The sequence below is a fragment of the Pleurodeles waltl genome, chromosome 10 (genome assembly GCF_031143425.1).
Source record: "Pleurodeles waltl isolate 20211129_DDA chromosome 10, aPleWal1.hap1.20221129, whole genome shotgun sequence".
Classification (NCBI taxonomy): Eukaryota; Metazoa; Chordata; class Amphibia; order Caudata; family Salamandridae; genus Pleurodeles; species Pleurodeles waltl.
Genome location: NC_090449.1, coordinates 129704352 through 129727157, shown reverse-complemented (window position 1 = coordinate 129727157; position 22806 = coordinate 129704352). Strand labels below are relative to the sequence as shown.

The window sequence follows — 22806 nt, the reverse complement described above, 5'->3', positions numbered from 1 at the left end:
TGGGGGGTGCGGCGTTTTTGGTTTTGGGGAGTGGGTGGGGGGTTTTAGGTTTTGGGGTGGGGTGGGGCGTTTTTGGTTTTGGGGAGTGGGTGGGTAGTCAGGGGGTTTTAGGTTTTAGGGTGGGGTTGGGGGGTGGGGCGTTTTTGGTTTTGGGGAGTGGGTGGGGGGTCAGCGGGTTTTAGGTTTTGGGGTGGGGTTGGGGGGGTGGGGTGAGGGATGTAGGGTGAATGGTGCCTATTGCTAATGATTTTATCAGGAATGCCTTTACAACTAAATATCGTTGTAGGAAGTTGGCTCTGTATGTGCTATTTCAAAGTAAGGAATAGCATGCACAGAGTCCAAGGGTTCCCCTTAGAGGTAAAATAGTGGTAAAAATAGATAATACTAATGCTCTATTTTGTGGTAGTGTGGTCGAGCAGTAGGCTTATCCAAGGAGTAGTGTTAAGCATTTGTTGTACATACACATAGCCAATAAATGAGGTACACACACTCAGAGACAAATCCAGCCAATAGGTTTTTATATAGAAAAATATCTTTTCTTAGTTTATTTTAAGAACCACAGGTTCAAATTCTACATGTAATATCTCATTCGAAAGGTATTGCAGGTAAGTACTTTAGGAACTTTAAATCATAAAAATTGCATGTATACTTTTCAAGTTATTGACAAATAGCTGTTTTAAAAGTGGACACTTAGTGCAATTTTCACAGTTCCTAGGGGAGGTAAGTATTTGTTAGGTTAACCAGGTAAGTAAGACACTTACAAGGCTTAGTTCTTGGCCCAAGGTAGCCCACCGTTGGGGGTTCAGAGCAACCCCAAAGTCACCACACCAGCAGCTCAGGGCCGGTCAGGTGCAGAGTTCAAAGTGGTGCCCAAAACGCATAGGCTAGAATGGAGAGAAGGGGGTGCCCCGGTTCCGGTCTGCTTGCAGGTAAGTACCCGCGTCTTCGGAGGGCAGACCAGGGGGGTTTTGTAGGGCACCGGGGGGGACACAAGTCCACACAGAAATTTCACCCTCAGCGACGCGGGGGCGGCCGGGTGCAGTGTAGAAACAAGCGTCGGGTTCGCAATGTTAGTCTATGAGAGATCTCGGGATCTCTTCAGCGCTGCAGGCAGGCAAGGGGGGGGTTCCTCGGGGAAACCTCCACTTGGGCAAGGGAGAGGGACTCCTGGGGGTCACTTCTCCAGTGAAAGTCTGGTCCTTCAGGTCCTGGGGGCTGCGGGTGCAGGGTCTCTCCCAGGCGTCGGGACTTTAGGTTCAAAGAGTCGCGGTCAGGGGAAGCCTCGGGATTCCCTCTGCAGGCGGCGCTGTGGGGGCTCAGGGGGGACAGGTTTTGGTACTCACAGTATCAGAGTAGTCCTGGGGTCCCTCCTGAGGTGTTGGATCGCCACCAGCCGAGTCGGGGTCGCCGGGTGCAGTGTTGCAAGTCTCACGCTTCTTGCGGGGAGCTTGCAGGGTTCTTTAAAGCTGCTGGAAACAAAGTTGCAGCTTTTCTTGGAGCAGGTCCGCTGTCCTCGGGAGTTTCTTGTCTTTTCGAAGCAGGGGCAGTCCTCAGAGGATGTCGAGGTCGCTGGTCCCTTTGGAAGGCGTCGCTGGAGCAGGATCTTTGGAAGGCAGGAGACAGGCCGGTGAGTTTCTGGAGCCAAGGCAGTTGTCGTCTTCTGGTCTTCCGCTGCAGGGGTTTTCAGCTGGGCAGTCCTTCTTCTTGTAGTTGCAGGAATCTAATTTTCTAGGGTTCAGGGTAGCCCTTAAATACTAAATTTAAGGGCGTGTTTAGGTCTGGGGGGTTAGTAGCCAATGGCTACTAGCCCTGAGGGTGGGTACACCCTCTTTGTGCCTCCTCCCAAGGGGAGGGGGTCACAATCCTAACCCTATTGGGGGAATCCTCCATCTGCAAGATGGAGGATTTCTAAAAGTTAGAGTCACTTCAGCTCAGGACACCTTAGGGGCTGTCCTGACTGGCCAGTGACTCCTCCTTGTTGCTTTCTTTGTTCCCTCCAGCCTTGCCGCCAAAAGTGGGGGCCGTGGCCGGAGGGGGCGGGCAACTCCACTAAGCTGGAGTGCCCTGCTGGGCTGTGACAAAGGGGTGAGCCTTTGAGGCTCACCGCCAGGTGTCACAGCTCCTACCTGGGGGAGGTGTTAGCATCTCCACCCAGTGCAGGCTTTGTTACTGGCCTCAGAGTGACAAAGGCACTCTCCCCATGGGGCCAGCAACATGTCTCTAGTGTGGCAGGCTGCTGGAACTAGTCAGCCTACACAGATAGTTGGTTAAGTTTCAGGGGGCACCTCTAAGGTGCCCTCTGTGGTGTATTTTACAATCAAATGTACACTGGCATCAGTGTGCATTTATTGTGCTGAGAAGTTTGATACCAAACTTCCCAGTTTTCAGTGTAGCCATTATGGTGCTGTGGAGTTCGTGTAAAACAGACTCCCAGACCATATACTCTTATGGCTACCCTGCACTTACAATGTCTAAGGTTTTGCTTAGACACTGTAGGGGCACAGTGCTCATGCACTGGTACCCTCACCTATGGTATAGTGCACCCTGCCTTAGGGCTGTAAGGCCTGCGAGAGGGGTGTCTTACCTATACTGCATAGGCAGTGAGAGGCTGGCATGGCACCCTGAGGGGAGTGCCATGTCGACTTACTCATTTTGTTCTCACCAGCACACACAGGCTTGTAAGCAGTGTGGCTGTGCTGAGTGAGGGGTCTCTAGGGTGGCATAATGCATGCTGCAGCCCTTAGAGACCTTCCCTGGCATCAGGGCCCTTGGTACCAGAGGTACCAGTTACAAGGGACTTATCTGGATGCCAGGGTGTGCCAATTGTGGGATCAATGGTACATTTTAGGGGAAAGAACACTGGTGCTGGGGCCTGGTTAGCAGGGTCCCAGCACACTTCTCAGTCAAGTCAGCATCAGTATCAGGCAAAAAGTGGGGGGTAACTGCAACAGGGAGCCATTTCTTTACAATCGTTGTTAAGGCATTCGTGGTAAAATCATTAGTAGTAAGGACGAGGTCGGTGTTCCGACCTCGTTGTTACGGTTAGTAGTTGTTTTTAATTCGGTGTTTCGTCATATAATCAGGAGAAGGGTCTGGAGATTTCCACAGGTGTTTGAAATTTCCTGCCTCCCCACCCTGGCCCCAGCGTGTCTGGTGGCACAAAAGACTAGTGTCAAGCCCTTTGTGAGTGTGCCTAGGCAGAGGCTTTGCGATGTGCAAGACAGGGCCCATCTTGCCAACACCTATTTTCCCTTTGTCTCACTGTCTGAGAGCAATACACAAATACCAGCTACACCTAGTCATTTGACCCATGATGCAAGCTACAGGCACCAAATGATTAGGAAAGGAAAACATCAACTTTCTAAAAGAGGCCTTTTTCAGAATTGTAACCTAAATCCAACTTTACCATTAAATAGGATTTTAAATTACTATTCCTTAGACACGAAACTCAACATACCCACTTACTCCCAATTGAAAGTTATCACTTATTAAATGTAATAAGGTAACCCAAAGTTATCCTATGGGAGAGGTAGGCCTTGCAGTAGTGAAAAATTAAGAGTTGTTGACTACCAGGACATTTAAAAGTTGAAAGTACATGTCCTACTTTTTAAATACACTGCACTCTGCCCTATAGGCTATTTAGGGCCTACCCTAGGGCTGACAAATGTATTTAAAAAGAAAGTTTGGGCCTGGCAAAAGGTTTATTTTGCCAGGTCCAAATGGCAGTTTAAAATTGCACACACAGGCTGCAATGGCAGGCCTGCAACATGTTCAAAGGGCTGCAAATGTGGGTGGCAGAATCATACTGCAGACTCACTAGTAGCATTTATCTTACAGGCCCTGGGTAAATGCAGTACCACTTTACTAAGGACTTACAGGTAAATTCTATGTGCAATCGGGTTTAAGCCAATTTTTGCCCTGTTTAAACGAGAGAGCACAAGCCTTTTAGAAATGGTTAACAGTGGTAGAGTGAGAATCCAACAAAAATGGGTTCAGAAACAGGAGGGTGAAGGCAAAAAATCTGGAGATGACCCTACTGAAAAGGACAAGTCCAATACTGACCAACAATACACTCAGCTACATGCTATAAAGTGGGTCAGTGCACATATAGGTCCAGCCAATTACACAACACAAGGACTACCATATTGGGTCATACAACAGGAAAACTTGTCACCTTTCACAAATTATTGGGATCACTTATATAAATGCCATTAAACAGCATTTGATATATCAGACAATATTCGTACCTGCAGCAATTCCATCTCTCATTCCACCGCTTTTACTCCCCCAACACCAGAATGTTCCTTTTTCAGAAATAAAGTTTAATGCAGTGTCTGACAGATGCTCACAAACATTCACTCATAGAAGCCATGTCTGCTGCACCTCTTTTAGAAAAATACAGGTACAGTAAACTCTACAAGGAAAGGTGTTCTGCTGCTAAACGCAGAAAAATATTACTGCAAGTCAGCAGATTTGTCCTGCGCTCAGCACAACTTAATTACTTTAATAAAATGCCTTAAGAAAATCAACGGTAGTTTAATTTCTGCAGCAAATTTTCATCCCACTGGATTTTCACAGGATCAATAAAAAAATCAGAAACATATTCATTACATTACGCTGAAGAAGGAACATTTCAAGATGCTATCTTTAAAGCGCTGGCATCTTCCAGCTGAAGTACTATACTTTCAGCAGACTTACATTACCATGCATTTAAAGGATATCTTCCTCCAGCTCAGTGACATTTCGAGACCTTACCTATGTAAGGTGGAAGAGAGAAATACAGTGTATTTGCAGGGATTATTGGAATAGAAATAATGTGTTCTATGTAGAACATCCTATCCACTGGAACATTAGAAAATGTACCCTGGGAGGGTGGATAACAGGGGCGACCCCTCCTCTATGGCAGACGAGCAGTACCCCGCTGCTGAACGCAGAAAAATAAAGGGATAATAAAAGTATTTTATTATCCCTTTATATTTCCGCTTTAATAGGGCGGGCCAGCATCCTCCACGTAAGCAGGTGAAGTAGGACTGGTGGTGCGCTTCCAAGTGCGCATGTCAGTGTGGCCCCCCGTCCGAGGCCAGCCAAACTGACATGTGCACTTAGAACTCTCCAACTGGCTGTATTTTTCAGCCGAGTGGAGACCAAGGGCAGTGCCCCTCCCTCACTCAGCGGCATTTCTGCCAGCTCAGGCCATTCCGGCACTTCTTTTATGATGTGTGAACATGAGAGAATCTCCTGGATTGGATGGGGAGGGACGAAGAAGACAGGAGACGGATGGAGTGGCGGAAAACGGATGTGGCAAGTAAGTTCATTTTTATTTTTTTATTGCTGCCACCACTCCCCTGCTCTGCGTGCTGCCTTCCTGGCAGCAGCTGCAACTGGTGGGCAATAAACACGTTTATAAATTGAAAGCAAGGAAGAGGTAATCTTCTAAATCTTGCAAAATAATGCACAGAAAAATTTACCTCCAAATGTTGATTATACAGACTGTATATATAAGGCATTAAGAACTTCTCTGCCATATGAAGCCAGAGGCTGCAGGCTGAGAGCTCTGTGGAGGCACAACAGTCCAAGTCATTTAAGATATACTTACATTGTCAAGATGGGTGTACATTATTCTATGTAATACCAGGATTATATATCAATAATCTTCTTAAGAAGCACTTAGCAGGCGCCTGAAATTGAAACAAATGCTGCTGTGTTCAGAAAGGCTGTTTTTTTAAAGTGCAGCTGCTCGGGTGTTAATGAGAACATTGGAATATTTGTCGCCAAAGTGGATAATTTGTTTTTCACTCTTTTTAGAACTTCAAGAGAACAAGGTAGTGAGAGGCCTTTTCTTGAGGCCCTGGGGGAGGGTGGTAGAAGGGCAGTGTCTAAAGAGAGTGGTATGGTTTATCACAGTGTCCAGGTGACACTAAAACGAATACACAAGCAACCGAGTTACTCCCTTGCGTCACTTGAGTTGTCAGGGATAGTGAAGGCGAGCAGTCAGGAACTACTGTGGGCGATGGCCGGAGCTAGAAGACCACAGATGGGAGTAAATAACGCAAAAATGCCAGGGCTATCACTGTAAAGACCAATATGACTTATCAACAAAGTAAAACAAGAACGTTATTATTTTAACTCCAGTAAATAAATACCCGAAGGTACTAGAAACTTCTGGGGCCAAGCTATGAACCCCAAAACAGATTTCTTAAGTTTTTGCTCTAGGCGTTTTATGTACAAATAAAAGCGTTATGGCCAATTCTGCCCTGTACATCACGGCTGAGGTATAGTATTGTACAGTTTACAAGAGTCATATTGGAGACCAATTCCAACTGTCATTCGTTTTGTCTACTGGAGCGAGATGTTTTCAGCCACCGGCTGCCTGTAAATAGCCAGCAACACAGCAAAAGGACAAGTGTGATTCACAGTGCTCAGGTGAAACCTCTTTTGACAACAGTAGGGATACCGGGCATTCCGTGTTCATAGACCCACCCATGTGCTAACTCCAGTATCAGCATTGGATCCGAAATCGGGGGACAGGTTGGCAGTCACATTCACTGATGATGAACCTTCTAGGTTCCCACAAAGGGCCCTTCCTAATGGGAGACAGGATGGACCTTTACAGGGGACAGCTGCTCAGTCCGAGCTCCTGAACTAAAATCCACCATCAGCTTCGGCAGTCACCACTCTTAGGAGGGGGAAGAAGCCACACTGCATGACTGTCAGTTCACACTGAGAAAATGTGCTCTCAAAAGTGATTTGCTACTTCAAGGTGTCTCTTTTTAAGAGGGAGAGCTTCCAGTGGTCAGCATATTACGGTGTGATCCTCTAGGAATAATACAGAGCGAATAAGAAAAAAACACACAGAGCAGTGTGCTACAACTTTTCAAAGCCGTGCACAAGACGCCTGCCCCTAAAAGCAGCACTGGAGTTTCTGGTGGATTAGCATTTTATTAATAAGAGCAAGACAGTTAAGTAAGAACTTCTGGTAAACAATTGTTAAGAGTACAGCGGGGGTGGTGGTACATGCCTTTTTGTTACTGAAAATAACGTTTTGATGTGTAGCACATTCTGATTGGGCGGCAAGTGTGAAATCACAATCCAATACACAATATCCATTTATTACATAATCAGGCAGATTACAGATTATCAATAACCATAATATGCAGAAAAGAATCTACCTTTAGGTATGGCTTTTACCATAGGGTGATTTTTTTGTAAAGAAGTTGAAAGTGAAAATGAAGATTGCTGTACACATTTTTATAAAATCGTCATGTCAAATTACATACTGAAACTATTCTTGCTTCATGTCAAACGTTTGGCTTTTTCCCTACATATTTTCAGGGAAGTGTGCTGGAAAACCAAAACCAGGGAAGAAAGGGTTGGTCTTGCATGACATCCGATAAAACCAATGAAAAATTTCACAAGGAAGCTTAAGCGTGAGCGTCGCCCCTGCCAGCAGCAACCGCTGCAAATTCTTTAAAGGGCGAGGCATATGGGGTGACAAATGTGAGGGGGAGTGCTCAGCACCCCCCCCCCCCCCCCAAAGCACACGTGTGTTTGGCCGGCTGTCTCAGGCCGGCCAAACACACATGCGCACAGGGATCTCTCCAGCCCAGCAACAGAGCCTCCACACGCTCCTGGTCTGCCTGGGAGCAGGAGCCCTGGCTGGTCGCTCCCTGCCAATGCGTCAGGATTGACCACAGGGCAGGCTGGGAGCCTGTACCGGCAGCAAAGGAGAGGAACGGAGCGCGGATTGGAGCGGAGGTAAGTTTATTTTTTAAATTTATTTTATTTTTGGTGTTTTTAATGCCCCCCCACCCCCTCCCCAGCGTGCCGGCCGCCCCACCCCCTGTGAACCCCACAAGCCGTGACTGGCTTAAGCAAAAGAATGCAGGAGAGTCAGCAATAGCACAGTTCCAGTTTTTTTTAACAGGATTGAGACATACACTGTTTTGCGTACACTGGTAGAAGTGAACCATGTCCCAGTGACGAAGAGTAGAGCTAAGTCCTGTGAGGTAGAGAGGCCATCAAACACTCATGCTTGTGCTGAGGTGGACCTCACATTAATTGGGATGCTTTTCAGATTAGTGCCTACACATGGTGATTTGAGCTACGTGCGAATTATCTTAATTTGGACAAGAGTTTTTATGTGGATGCCTTACAAGATTTTTTGTGTGGATGCTTTACTTTGTTTTAATTTGCACACTGTTGAGGATTTTCCTGGCCTTGATGGTGACGATGTGTGTGTGTGTGTGGGTTAGTGGGGAGGGGAGCAGATTTGGATTTATATGAGCACGTCTTGTAAGAAACGGAGGGAAAACAAAAGAGACAGAAGCCTAATGTTGCCATGTGTAGGGACTCCCTTGTCTTAAGCGCAGATCAGGGCTAAGAGGTTGGAGTGTTCATTATAGTGACTGATTGGAGTGTCTCGCTTCTGGTCTAATGTTACCATGCAAGATCAGACGTAAGCAGATGGGGGTTATCTCCCTGGTAAAGACCAAAGATATGACCAGAGCCTTGCCTTGGTCTCCTCCTTGAGGATCAGGAAGTGATAAGGTAATGGGCATGCTTCAAGCATGGTCACTAATCAGGGACTATATGGGCAACTGTGTATTATGCTCCTTCTGTGATGCTTCATAAATTACTGAATTGTTTGGAAGCCTCTTGGTCAAGATTTGTATTTAAACACGAGGTGCTCAATGTAGGATTAGGCAACAGAACTCCATCCATTCCTCTGACAGACCCATTAGGTATCACAGGAGGAGGAGGGGGGGATGAAACAGACCTGGTACCACGAACTGCAACTCTTTGACTTTACCTGGAAGTAGACTATCAGTCAGAGAACCTGTGGACATGACTTCGTACATTGAGCCTGGAGGGTTCTGTGCCATACTGCACTCCAGCAGTGAAACTCTGAAATGTGCTTCCAGAGGAAGGAACTATTTGTAGCTCTGCATGATTCCGGATTTCCGCTCCTTTAAAATGAACAAACTCCATCATCCAGGTCTCTCCAGTGCCAGTACGGCTTTTATTGCCACACTCCGCATTAGGTTGTGAATAAACACCACCAATGCCAGTGTAAGATAGCAACGATCAGCCCTGTCTATAGGGGGCCAGCGAACGCCGCTCAGGATGTGGCCTACTGTAGGACAGGTGCAGTAGGCAGGTCTTAAAAGATGCACTGGGTAGGACCAGTATGGCGTAGTTTCTGTTCAGTTCAAGCCAATGTCTATTGAGCGCCCTTGTTATAGTTACAGGTGATATGAGATATGAAGACTGCTGATGTTCAGAGGTACTACTGCACATTGATGGTCCAGACCATAATCATCTTGTTGGTAATCCAAGGTCGCCATTAAGCGCCACAACACATCAGCTGCAACTGTGTTGCACAGTCCAAAAGCAGCACATTACTGAGTTGGAATTGGTACTGGAAAGGAAACAGTCATTATTTGCACTTTGTTGTTGATGTTCAGTGTTTGGGATAGCCTGTTTATCTTATTAGCAAATGTATGTAACTTGTGCTGTCATTTAATAGTGGAGCATGGGCTCCTGTTAGGTAAATCCTACTTCTTTGTCAGTGTCACTCTTGCGTTGGAAAATGTTTGCAAGTCCAAAACACACAAAGGTGACGACTTTACAAAGACTAGTGGAGCAACAGAGCACTAGACAAGTCCAAACTTCAAAGGAAGTTCTAGAATAATTCTAAATCAGAGAAAGTAAACTTTAAAGGGAAAAATGGGGCAAAAGTGAAAGTTCACAAGAAGCTAAGGGGTGTATGAGGGTGAGAGGGGCATACCTTGTAATCTGTGGTGCAGAGCTCAGAGATTTGGATATTTGTAATGATTTCTCCCTGTTATCCTTGAGATTAAGAGTGGATGAATTGAATGGCATTTGTCCCGTACTGTGTATCTGGTGTTCCTATTCTGGGTGTTGTTCAGAATTTAGTCTTACAAACAGTGCCAGGAAATCCATCTAGCATGTTTGAATTCCCACCCCTTCCACTGGGCATGACTTCTGTGGTCTTACTGTCAATAGGGTAGTTTTCATAAGTACATGTGCACCGGTCGGTTGTGAGGTCATTAAGCCTAGTGTGTTTTTTTCTTTCTCAAGCCACCTTTTGCCATGCTAAAACAACAGTCACATCAACAGTAAAGAGTGTACAAATTAGAGTTTGAGGGGGGGTCCAACCAACATGGCTGGGTGGACAAGATCCACAGTGGCACCGCCAAGAGCCCTGCAGTTCAGCGCTATTGGATGCCATCTCCACATCCTTTTTCATGATCTGAGACCGGGATGGCTCAAAAGATTGACAAAGCGACTTCTCGCCTCCAGTGTTTCCCTGGTTTGAGTGCGGCCATCGGGAACCAGAAAACGAGTCCGAGCTGAAAAAATACGGCAGATGCTCTGACACCGACTTGCCCTGAGACGATAAGGGCAGCCTGACGGGCCCAGGACCCTGCTGTGGATTTTACTGGGGGGGACAGAAAACCAAAGGCAGACCCCCCCCGGTATGCAGCATCTGATTCCCCCCTCCCTAACTGGCCTACTAGACCCGGCACCACAGCGCATAGGCCTGAAAATTGCCAAAAAGACCTGCGATCGCATGAGCGCTGTGAACGGAGAGCTGCACACTCATCCCAGCATCAGGATGAAACTTGACCCGGCCTCCGCTGCCTAAGTCACCCTCTTTTTGGGATTCGGGAGCCTAGGAGAGAGGGAACCACGGCAAGGCCACTCCTGCATTCTGCCTGACTTCAAGATGGAGCCTGCTTGACTTTGAGGAATACACGCAGCCTTACCGCCCAAACTCTCCTCATAGTGCATAACACCTGAGGCCCTTTTACGGATCACCGCTCCTAAGGCCTGGGACAGGAGGAATTTAATCATATGGGTAATACACTACACAGAAGCAGGACTTAAAACAGCTCTTGGCCTAACTTACTACACATAAGAATCCATCCTTGCCTCTGGTTACATAGACCCATTTGCCGCCTATGATCTTGACTAGTACACAATGGGGCAGTCCCTACAAAAAGTTCAGAACAATATGGTGACCAATTACTTCAATCCACTGGGGATGAAATTACCAGCCTCAGACCGCAATATGGTGTTCACAACAGAGAAACTCCTTTCTTCTCTCTGTGAATTTAAGACAGAGCTTTGCAAGGAACTCAAGACTAACATTTGAATCTTTTTAGGCGGATGTCAATTCACAGATGATCGCCTTTCAAACGGATGTCAACTCAACTGGAATGCTCACTTTAGATCTGGAATCGAAGGTGTGTGATCTAGAACAGCGTGCGTTCTTGCTGGGATAAGAAGTGTGGACCACCTCACCTTCCAAATACACCTCGCTCTGTGAGGACTTGGAGAACAGATCCGGAAGGGACAATATCCGACTGAGTGTCCCAGAAGAAGGAATCAAGGGGCCACATTTAGACTTCATAATAGGGCTGTTCTTGGAACTTTTGGGGGCTGAACAACCTGGGGTGAAGGTGGAATGAGTGCATAGGGTGGGTTCACTGGCCACGACTGAGGAAGACGTCCTAGAGATATGCTGGCCAAGTTAAACCCCTACAAAACGGAAAAACTGATGCTTCGCGCAGCGCTTTAGAAAGACACTATTACCCTCCAGGGCGGGACCTGTTTGCTGTTCTAAGATGTTGCTCCAGCGACATTGGAGCGGAGGCTACAATTCAAACCACAACGGATCCCCTCCATCGTGACAACATGAAATACATGTGGACCTATCCCTTTGGCATTGCCTTTGAATTTCGCAATAATGAACACCACTTTGTGGAATTTAATGCGCTGCCTCTCTCCTGGGTCCCAGTGACCTCGGGGAGTCAGGGTGGAATGTCGTTCACTAAAAGCACTGGAGGCCCTACCACTGCATACTGGCACTCCCAATGGAAGGGGAAGCAAGGTGGCAAGAAGTGATTCCTGACACTGTTATATGTAACTATGGAGCAGCCATGCTTGTCTCGCTCTTTGCCAGCCCTGGGGAGCAGTTGGTATGACTGGTGATATCCTTGGTTTCTAATACTTTGGGGGACGAGGAGAATGTACTGGATTACATCTAAACCCCTCTGGGCTTATACAGTCTATGCAGGCTAAGACAGACAGCCAGTAAGAGACTGGTCACTAAGCTTAATACACTCTGTATCTGCAAACTGTAGGGCAGGCGCTTAGCGGATTATTGTCCACTATGCCTTATTGTTTAGAACTAATTGAAATTAAGGGGGTAGGAAGGAGTGTATCCCCTGTGTCCTTGTTTTCTTATTCGATCATTGTTATTCTGCATGGCGGAACATATTCTTTTGGAGGGAGGGAAATCTGGTCAGGCGTAGATTGACTAAATATGGGGCTGGAGGGAGGGTGGGGGAGAAATGTACTAGACTCTCTATTGCACTTTTCGTAGGGAGAGCAGCTTAGCATTTTTTTATTATATACCCAGATGGTATTAAATACCTTAACATGGAACGTTAAGGGGCTCAACTTCCCCCACAAATGCTCCAAGATCTGGAAATATGCGCTTGATACGTGCATTGACATTATTACGCTCCAGAAATACCCACCTTAAACGTACTGAAGCACACAGACTATGCCATGGATCATACCCCTTATCTATTCCTCTTCTGCAAGCACAAAACACAACGGAGTCACACTCCTTTTGCAGTCCATGGTCAACTTCCACCTTATCAATTGCAAGTTGGATAAAGAAGGGAGGCTTTTGATGGCTAACGGGCCTATTGATGGCCGCCCCTGCATAATTGCCACCATTTATGCCCCTAAAACCGGCAAAGCAGAGTTCCTCAGCTCCTCTATTTTCTCACTGGGTGGCTTTGTGGAGGGTGCTATCATACTGCTGGGAGACTTCAACTTAATATTGGATCCAAGCCTGGACAGCACACACCCACACAGAGCCCCAACTGGACTGTTCCCTAAAACCATTAAAAGGATTTTTACACCTTTTGGGCCTGGTAGATGCCTAGAGAGTAATGAACCCTGACATGCAAGGCTATACCTTCTTCTCTCACACCCATAGAATCCACTCTAGATTAGACCATGTGTTCATAAGCCACCACTTAAAACACTCTATTTTGACCTCTACCATTCATGCTATTACCATCTCGGATCATGCTCCCCTAGAACTTGTCCTTCATTGGCGCACTCCACAGTCATCTTATCACAGATGGTACTTCCTTAATATACTTACGAGGGGACCCCTTGCTTCGACCAGAACTTCGCATGGCAATTAGAGAATTTTTCAGCTAAATAAGAATGGAGACACTGATTCTTCCCTGACCTCGGGCACCTTTGAAGGCGGTCATTCAGGGAAAATGTATATCACCTATGACTGCCCTAACCCAGAAGAGGTCGAGGAGAGGGAGAGAAATCCTTGAAGCTGAACTCTTGAAAGCCAACAAAGCAGCACCCACCCTTAGCCTACAGAGGAAAGTCACAGCCCTCTGGGTGAAAGTTAAAGCAATATATGCTAAAAAAGTGTAACTATCCCTCTTGCGGCTAAAACAAACCATTTATGAGAGAGGCAAACAAAGTAGGCTCCCTGTTAGCGAGGCTGTTACATAGTAAGCAAGCAAAAACTTATATCACGCAGATGTATGACGAGGCAAGGGTGCTGCATAACACAGAAGAAGGGAAGGCCCGTGCATTACAAGATTTCTATATAAAAACTTTATACATCTTTCTCCAGAGACGACAGAGAGCAGCTTGCCTACCTAGTTGGCATCAATCTACCACAAACTGTCCCCATTGCATCAAAAGAGGTGCAGCAAGCTTTAGAGACTCTTAAACTTCATAAAGCCCCCCGGCCCTGACTGTTTTGATGCGCATTTCTATAGGACTTTTAGCACAGATCTAGTTCCCCACCTGACAGAACTTTTAAACCATATAGCAGATCTCCAGGGTGTTACTCCCATAATGGACGAGGACCTAATATCGGTTATCCTGAAACTGGGGGGAAAACCCAGATTTCTGTGCTTTATACTGCCAAACAGTCCCAATCTAGAAGCAAAACTCTACGCTAAAATTCCTGCTCACAGATTGGAGAACATAATGCCAGATCTGATTCACCCGGATCAGTCTTGCTTCTTCGCAGGGCCCCAAACCCATGACAACCTACGGCACAGAGAAAGCGACAAAGAAATCTATTCTGGCGATCCTACTGATGTTGGACGCCGAAAAGGCCTTTGATAGGGTGGACTGGACATTTTTGTCTCACACACTACGTCAGTTTGGATTTAACGATGGCTTCATTGTTATGATACAAGCTAACTATGGTGAACGGGACAGCATCTGACTTTTTTACTCATACTCCGGGTACGGGACATTGATGCTTCCTTTCCCCTTCACTATTCGGCCTCAGATTTAAATGCCCTGGCAGCAAGGATAAGAGCTACTCCTTTTATTCAGGAGATCCCCTTTGGATCCGATGTACACAGAATTTAATTATTTGCAGATGACATCTTGCTTTCCCTTATCTCCCCTGATCCTCTCTGGTGGCTCTACAAGTCGAACTCCAGCGCTATAAACTCGTTGCCGGCTTCCGTATAAAGTTACATAAATCTTTCATGCTTAATTTGAAGGGCTCCCCTACAGAAATCGAGGACTTGGTTTGTATCTTCCCCTTCCAGTTAGCGAAGGACATTACATATCTATGGATAAGACTCACACCCAAGGTGACGACTTGTGTAAAGCTAGGTAAAACTGTTGCAACAATTTAAACTGGACTTGAAATGATGGGCCCCACTATATTTAACCTGGCAAGGTCGTATCAACGCCCTTAAAATATTAGTGCTTCCTCATATTTTGTACTTGTTCCACGGACTCCCGATTGAGGTAGATACTTTTTTACTAACATAAGCTCCCTGAATATTGCATTTATATGGCAGAACCGGAGGGCCAGGCTCGTGTATCGCTTCTTGACACCTCCAAAAGAAGAGGGAGGCCTGGGATTCCCAGATATTGCGTTCTATTATAGAGAAGCCCAACTCTGAGTCATGTATGAATGGTCTGTAAGGGAATCAGACAAACACTGGCTACACATGGATCGGGTGATAGTGGGTAGGACCATTTGGGACATCTTTTGGAAGCCTAAAGATGACCGTCCACGCAATGGCCACTAAGCACCCCCATAGCCACCACAATGAAGATCTGGGACATGGTGACCAAAACAAATTAGCTTACGGCCTTCCCCTCCCCCTACACACCTATTCATTTCAACCCAGCTTTCCCTCCTGTTTTCCTACGAGGCCCCTTTGATAAGTGAAGGGAGTGGGGATGCCTTACCATTTCGAACATGTTCCGGGGGGGACATTTTAACATTTGAGAACTGCTGCAGAGACTTTAATTTACCTACCTCAGAAGCATATCATAACACCCAATTAAAACACTGGGTTCTCCAGCCTGATGCAAGACAGGCTGCCACTATAGACACCCTACCCATTTAGCAATTTGTGCAGAAAGCAGGAATACCAGGGGAAGCCTTTTCTTTCTCTACTCTCTCTTGAGATCCACCACACTCACCCTCATCTCACGACATGTCACATTCTGGGAACAAATGCTGGGGATCAGAATTGAGGCGCGGTGTAGGAAGTTGGCTCTGTATGTGCTATTTCAAAGTAAGGAATAGCATGTACAGAGTCCAAGGGTTCCCCTTAGAGGTAAGATAGTGGCAAAAAGAGATAATACTAATGCTCTATTTTGTGGTAGTGTGGTCGAGCAGTAGGCTTATCCAAGGAGTAGTGTTAAGCATTTGTTGTACATACACACAGGCAATAAATGAGGAACACACACTCAGAGACAAATCCAGCCAATAGGTTTTGTTATAGAAAAATATATTTTCTTAGTTTATTTAAAGAACCACAGGTTCAAATTCTACATGTAATATCTCATTTGAAAGGTATTGCAGGTAAGTACTTTGGGAACTTAGAATCATTACATTAGCATGTATACTTTTCACATAAAACACAATAAGCTGTTTTAAAAGTGGACACAGTGCAATTTTCACAGTTCCTGGGGGAGGTAAAGTGATGTTAGTTTTAACAGGTAAGTAAGTCACTTACAGGTTTCAGTTTTGGGTCCAAGGTAGCCCACCGTTGGGGGTTCAGAGCAACCCCAAAGTTATCACACCAGCAGCTCAGGGCCGGTCAGGTGCAAAGGTCAAAGAGGTGCCCAAACCACATAGGCTTCAATGGAGAGAAGGGGGTGCCCCGGTTCCAGTCTGCCAGCAGGTAAGTACCGCGTCTTCGGAGGGCAGACCAGGGGGGTTTTGTAGGGCACCGGGGGGGGACACAAGTTCACACAAAAAGTACACCCTCAGCGGCACTGTGGCGGCCGGGTGCAGTGTAGAAACAAGCGTTGGGTTTTCAATGTAAATCAATGAGAGACCAAGGGATCTCTTCAGCGTTGCAGGCAGGCAAGGGGGGGGGGCTCCTCGGGGTAGCCACCACCTGGACAAGGGAGAGGGCTTCCTGGGGGTCACTCCTGCACAGGAGTTCTGTTCCTTTAGGTGCTGGGGGCTGCGGGTGCAGGGTCTTTTCCAGCCGTCGGGAAATGGAGTTCAGGCAGTCGCGGTCAGGGGGAGCCTCGGGATTCCCTCTGCAGGCGTCGCTGTGGGGGCTCAGGGGGGACAACTTTGGTTACTCACAGTCTCGGAGTCGCCGGAGGGTCCTCCCTGAGGTGTTGGTTCTCCACCAGTCGAGTCGGGGTCGCCGGGTGCAGTGTTGCAAGTCTCACGCTTCTTTCGGGGAGTTGCAGGGGTCTTTAAATCTGCTCCTTGAAACAAAGTTGCAGTTCTTTTGGAGCAGTGCCGCTGTCCTCGGGAGTTTCTTGTCTTTCTTGAAGCAGGGCAGTCCTCAGAGGATTCAGAGGTCGCTGGTCCCTTGGAAAGCGTCGCTGGAGCAGGTTTCTTTGGAAGGCAGGAGACAGGCCGGTAAGTCTGGGGCCAAAGCGGTTGGTGTCTTCTGGTCTTCCTCTGCAGGGGTTTTTCAGCTCAGCAGTCTTTTTCTTCTTGTAGTTTCAGGAATCTAAAGTCTTAGGTTCAGGGAAGCCCTTAAATACTAAATTTAAGGGCGTGTTTAGGTCTGGGGGGTTAGTAGCCAATGGCTACTAGCCCTGAGGGTGGGTACACCCTCTTTGTGCCTCCTCCCAAGGGGAGGGGGACACATCCCTAATCCTATTGGGGGAATCCTCCATCTGCAAGATGGAGGATTTCTAAAAGTTAGAGTCACTTCAGCTCAGGACACCTTAGGGGCTGTCCTGACTGGCCAGTGACTCCTCCTTGTTATTCTCATTATTTTCTCCGGCCTTGCCGCCAAAAGTGGGGGGCGTGGCCGGAGGGGGCGGGCAACTCCACTAGCTGGAGTGTCCTGCGGTGCTGGCACAAAGAGGTGAGCCTTTGAGGCTCACCGCCAGGTGTGACAGCTCCTGCCTGGGGGAGGTGTTAGCATCTCCACCCAGTGCAGGCTTTGTTACTGGCCTCAGAGTGACAAAGGCAGTCTCCCCATGGGGCCAGCAACATGTCTCGGTTGTGGCAGGCTGCTGGAACCAGTCAGCCTACACAGATAGTCGGTTAGGGTTTCAGGGGGCACCTCTAAGGTGCCCTCTGGGGTGTATTTTACAATAAAATGTGCACTGGCATCAGTGTGCATTTATTGTGCTGAGAAGTTTGATACCAAACTTCCCAGTTTTCAGTGTAGCCATTATGGTGCTGTGGAGTTCGTGTGAAACAGACTCCCAGACCATATACTCTTATGGCTACCCTGCACTTACAATGTCTAAGGTTTTGTTTAGACACTGTAGGGGCACAGTGCTCATGCACTGGTGCCCTCACCTATGGTATAGTGCACCCTGCCTTAGGGCTGTAAGGCCTGCTAGAGGGGTGACTTATCTATACCTGCATAGGCAGTGAGAGGCTGGCATGGCACCCTGAGGGGAGTGCCATGTCGACTTACTCGTTTTGTTCTCACCAGCACACACAAGCCGGCAAGCAGGGTGTCTGTGCTGAGTGAGGGGTCTCCAGGGTGGCATAAGACATGCTGCAGCCCTTAAGAGACCTTCCTTGGCATCAGGGCCCTTGGTACCAGGGGTACCACTTACAAGGGACTTATCTGGATGCCAGGGAGTGCCAATTGTGGAATCAAAAGTACAGGTTAGGGAAAGAACACTGGTGCTGGGGCCTGGTTAGCAGGCCTCAGCACACTTTCAATTCAAAACATAGCATCAGCAAAGGCAAAAAGTCAGGGGGTAACCATGCCAAGGAGGCATTTCCTTACACGCGGCAATTGCGTAACCTATGGCATGATATTTACAGATTTACTCAACCACTGGGATTACGTGAAGCCCATTACAAACTCATCTGTGACTGGTATTTGTATCCCGAAAAACTTCCCAAACACCACAGACAGATGTTGGACGGGATGTGGGTTACTAGGTGATTTCTACCATATCTGGTGGGACTACCCAACGATTCGTCCTTACAAGAAGGAGATCCTAGCACAGATAAAGGATAGTGGGCTATTCTGTCTCTTCAGCTCCAGAAAATGTTCTTTTGGGGCTCAGGGACCTGTCCCTTAAATATCAAACGCAGGGGGATCAATCGATCCTCTGGCTGTGCCTGAGCGTTGCTAAGATGACCCTAGCATCAGCCTGAAAAACACCCGAAGCACCATCAATGCCCCAATGGCATGCACACCAATGGCGTGTGCTTACAGTGAAGCGCTTGACTGATGTTCTAGTCGGCACTAGGAAAAAGTCTGAATATAAATGGGGTCCCTTAGTGTACTACCTTTTGAAGGGACTCCCTCTTTTCTCGTGCCCCACCCAAAGTAGAACCCGCCATCTCTGCCACATATAGGAGGCTCCCATGGCACTGTCGTACAGCACCCCGATCCCCCGCTGAAATGTACCTCCCCATGATTCCCGGAAAAACCCTCTATTGCCTAGCTGATTACATACTAACCATGCAGGTTATATTGGTTCTCCTCTATATGTTCAACCCTTTAATATAAGTTTGTATTTCGTATTATCTCACCAGAAATACACAATCTAGAAAATTCATGGAAGTTTCCTATCTTTACTTTCCAGTTAGATATATGTATACTTTAAAGGCCTATTTATAATTCTGAAACTGTGTCTGCAATTAGCTTAATTCGGGGTAAGGGCCTTATGATGTGTATACCATGACTGCTTGGTGAGTAATGCTGAAAACGAATAAAAGCAGTTTGACAAATTAGAGTTGGTCTGCTGGAAGAGAACAGTGCATAGAAGCGTCAAGGGAAAAATGCATTGAAGCAGAGACAGGCCTGTATACCAGGTGCACTGATGAGCTATTTCATCCAATAGCTTCACCAACAAAGTTGGTGGTCAACTTGGCTGCTTTGAGGCTCCCACAAGTAGGACTGTGAAGAAGTCCAATAGAGGAATGCACTGTTTTGGGTAATGTGATTGGAGTGTAGAGTAGGGCAGCTGCAATGCAATATACTAAATATTACAGCACAATCTTTTGCTATCTCACTCAACACAAGCTTACCGTCATCCTTGGTTCTTTCCATTATTGGAGGGGAACTGGGAACACCGTCCCCGATCCTTGTGAAGGCCAGCACTTGGATCTCATAAATCACATACTTCCGCAAGTTCATCAGGAGGACTGAGAGGGTTTGGTTCCCACGCACTATGTGGCTGTCAGTTTCCAGCTCCAACCCTTTCTCTTTGTACAACACCTGCGCACAGACCATACAAGGCAGAGTTATTAAAACATGATGGCAGATGCAGAATAAAGGCAAGACATATTTTTAAGCAGTTTGTACAAATTACAGTACCGAGCTCTTACCGTAACACAAACGGTTACGACAATTCATACCAAGAGTACTTTGTACTACACAGGCTCAAGCCCACAGCCATAGACCACCAGGTAATCCAAACAATATAAAGAACAAGTAGGTATTAACTGATATCCTGCCTTAGCACAACCAATCATTTCATATACAGCCCATCAAGATAAAAATATAAGGATAATCACAGGCACTTGGAAGTTTCCAGATCGTATGGAAAAACAGATACATGCGCGTTTGCAGTGCTTATTAATGAAACCATGATTGTTTTGTTTTATAAAGCATTTCACTGCAAAAGATAGGGGGTCATTCTGACCCTGACGGGCGGCGGAGGCCGCCCGCCAGAGTTCCCCCCTCCAGAACACCGCTCCGCGGTCATAAGACCGCTGCAGTGATTCTGGCTTTTGCACTGGGCTGGCGGGCGGCCGCCAAAAGGCCGCCCGCCAACCCAGTGCAAAAGAGCCTTCCCACGAGGACGCCGGCTCAGAATTGAGCCGGCGGAGTGGGAAGGTGAGACGGGTGCAGTGGCACCCGTCGCGTATTTCAGTGTCTGCAATGCAGACACTGAAATACAATGTGGGGCCCCCAGGGGCCCCACGACAACCCATACCGCCATCCTGTTCCTGTCAGAATCCCCCATGGCGGCGGAAAACCGGCGGGAGACCGCCGGTTTTCCCTTTCTGACCGCGGCCAAACCGCCGCGGTCAGAATGCCCTGCGGGGCACCGCCAGCCTGTTGGCGGTGCTCCCGCCGACCCTGGCCCCGGCGGTAGTGAACCGCCGGGGTCAGAATCACCCCCATACTGTCTAAGAAAAACGACAGCCCCTTGTTCCAGAGACAAGGCACTGCTTTTTCACAGATATGCAGATTCACGAAATTAATGCTATTAAAATCATCATCATCCACCTCTTTTCATTTGTTTCGCCTAGTGTGCTTGTGGTATGTCTGATTTAGGTATTTCGTCTGTTTTTTATGAAATAATGTATATATTTTTCTATGATTGTACTACCATTGAATAATACAAATAAAAAATTCATATAAAACTATATAATAGGACTATCTATTCTATTTGTGAGTAACTGCCTGAGTACAGCAGCCTGATATCATGTGTTTATAATTGGTCAGTCATATTTAGTTATTATCAGTTACAACTATTTTGTTGTTCTCTTGAAGATTATAATATCTTCATGTATACTTAAGTAGCTCTCTTAGTAGTTTTCGCTACATTGGTTAATTCCCTGTTTGAGCTACACTCATTTGTTCAGGGAATCCCCTTATAACTATTTTCCTTAGGTTACGACGCTTTGTCATTGGGGTTTTTGGATTATTATATTTTTGTCTTTCATTAGTCTGGTTTGTAGTGGTTTGCTTTTGTAGTCATTTTATATTGTATATATCCTCTATATATATTTTTTAAAAAAACATTATTTTGCATATGTGCTAGCCCTAGTAGTCTCCTTGGCAATTTTATCTTTTATTGAATGTTATCTGCATGAGACATACACTTTGTAGGAATTAAGTAGTGGGTATATGAAAGAGTACTTCTTCCCATCTGTCCACCATCCACATTACATCTGTTTCACCATTTCACTGTGATTTTCACCCTATACCTAGAGAAAAAGTCTGGAAAGGTAATAGAGAGGAATTAATTTTTTTTGATTTCAGTTTAGATCCAATTATGGAGTCTATTAAAACATTTGGATTCAGTGAGGAAGATCTAGCCAAACTATTAGACCAACCAAGATCAGGTACAGGGACATCCATCTCTTCGAATCAACCTAAAGAAGGCTGGTTCAAACTATTAGAACTAAAGAAAAAAACCAACGCACAGAACTACATGCAGAATACATCTTAGAGTACCTTCGAGCAGGGATTATTCCCACAGGACTAAGAGTGAGAAACATCCCAGGCCTCTTTGTAGAGATTCAACAATTTCTAGAGAAATGGTCCTTGATCTCCAATCGCTGTTCTCGGGATTGGATGATCCTTATAATAGAGACCGCGAGAGAACTGATGGAAACTCTTATGAAAGAAGTTCAGTCATTAGAAGAAGAACTGAAAACACAAGACTCCGTACAGGAAGTGAAGAAACAGATAGAGACCATCAACCAAGAACTTGAATCATTTAATTTATATCTAGTCAAGAGAAAGACAGACAAGCTTAGAAATGATATTAGATGGCTCACTAAAGAACGAGCATACCCGTATTTATCAGACCGATATTATGCGAATCAACAACAAAATGTACCAGACCAAGACCGACAATACTGGACGAACAAGAAAATTGTTACCTTCTCTGATACCTCAGAATCTGAGGGGGAAGCAACTTCCAACCAGTTTGAACAATACAATACAAGGGTAGGCCCTAATGAAGGCCCCAGTCGTTCGAACCATTTTTTATCCAGAGGAGGAAGACCCCGAATGAGATACAGGAATTACCAGCGAGGCAGATTCCAGAATACGGACAATCCTCCACATACCCTACAAACCAGGAGACAACAATATGGGAGGGATTAAAAGCAGTACCAGTTTTTAATTTAAGAACTTCTCCTATGGACACAGATACTGAGTCTTTATTAAAGAAAGGGCTGTCATTCATCCCTACTACTTCCATTAACAAATTTGATCTTCTCTCTGACCTTCATGCTTTCTTTCGAAGAATCAGGCTGTCCAGATACTTCGAAGGCAAAATAGACACCAGGGAATTAAATCTATCTGGACTAAAACCTACTTCTACCTTCACTCCCCACCTTGATATGGTAGGCCCTGAAGTCAAAATCTTTGAAAATATAGGCGGTCATTCTGACCGCGGCGGGCCGCAGTAGCCGCCCGCCATGCGGTCACCGCCATTTGGCCGCTCCCCGCCAAAGGAGCGCCCGCCGGCCCAGCGGGAAAGGCCCTGCAACACAGAGGCCGGCTCCGAATGGAGCCGGCGGTGTTGCAGGGGTGCGACGGGTGC

General features: G+C 46.6%; 1 protein-coding gene across 1 annotated transcript in view; it reads right to left on the bottom strand.

Moving 5' to 3' along the window:
- SDK1 (sidekick cell adhesion molecule 1) overlaps positions 1-22806 on the bottom strand; it is a 2061301-nt gene that overhangs the window by 412756 nt on the left and 1625739 nt on the right. Inside the window, exon 27 of the mRNA XM_069209963.1 lies at positions 19547-19736. Within this exon, the coding sequence (XP_069066064.1) occupies positions 19547-19736 (190 nt within the window). The remainder of the gene's footprint in view (positions 1-19546; positions 19737-22806) is intronic.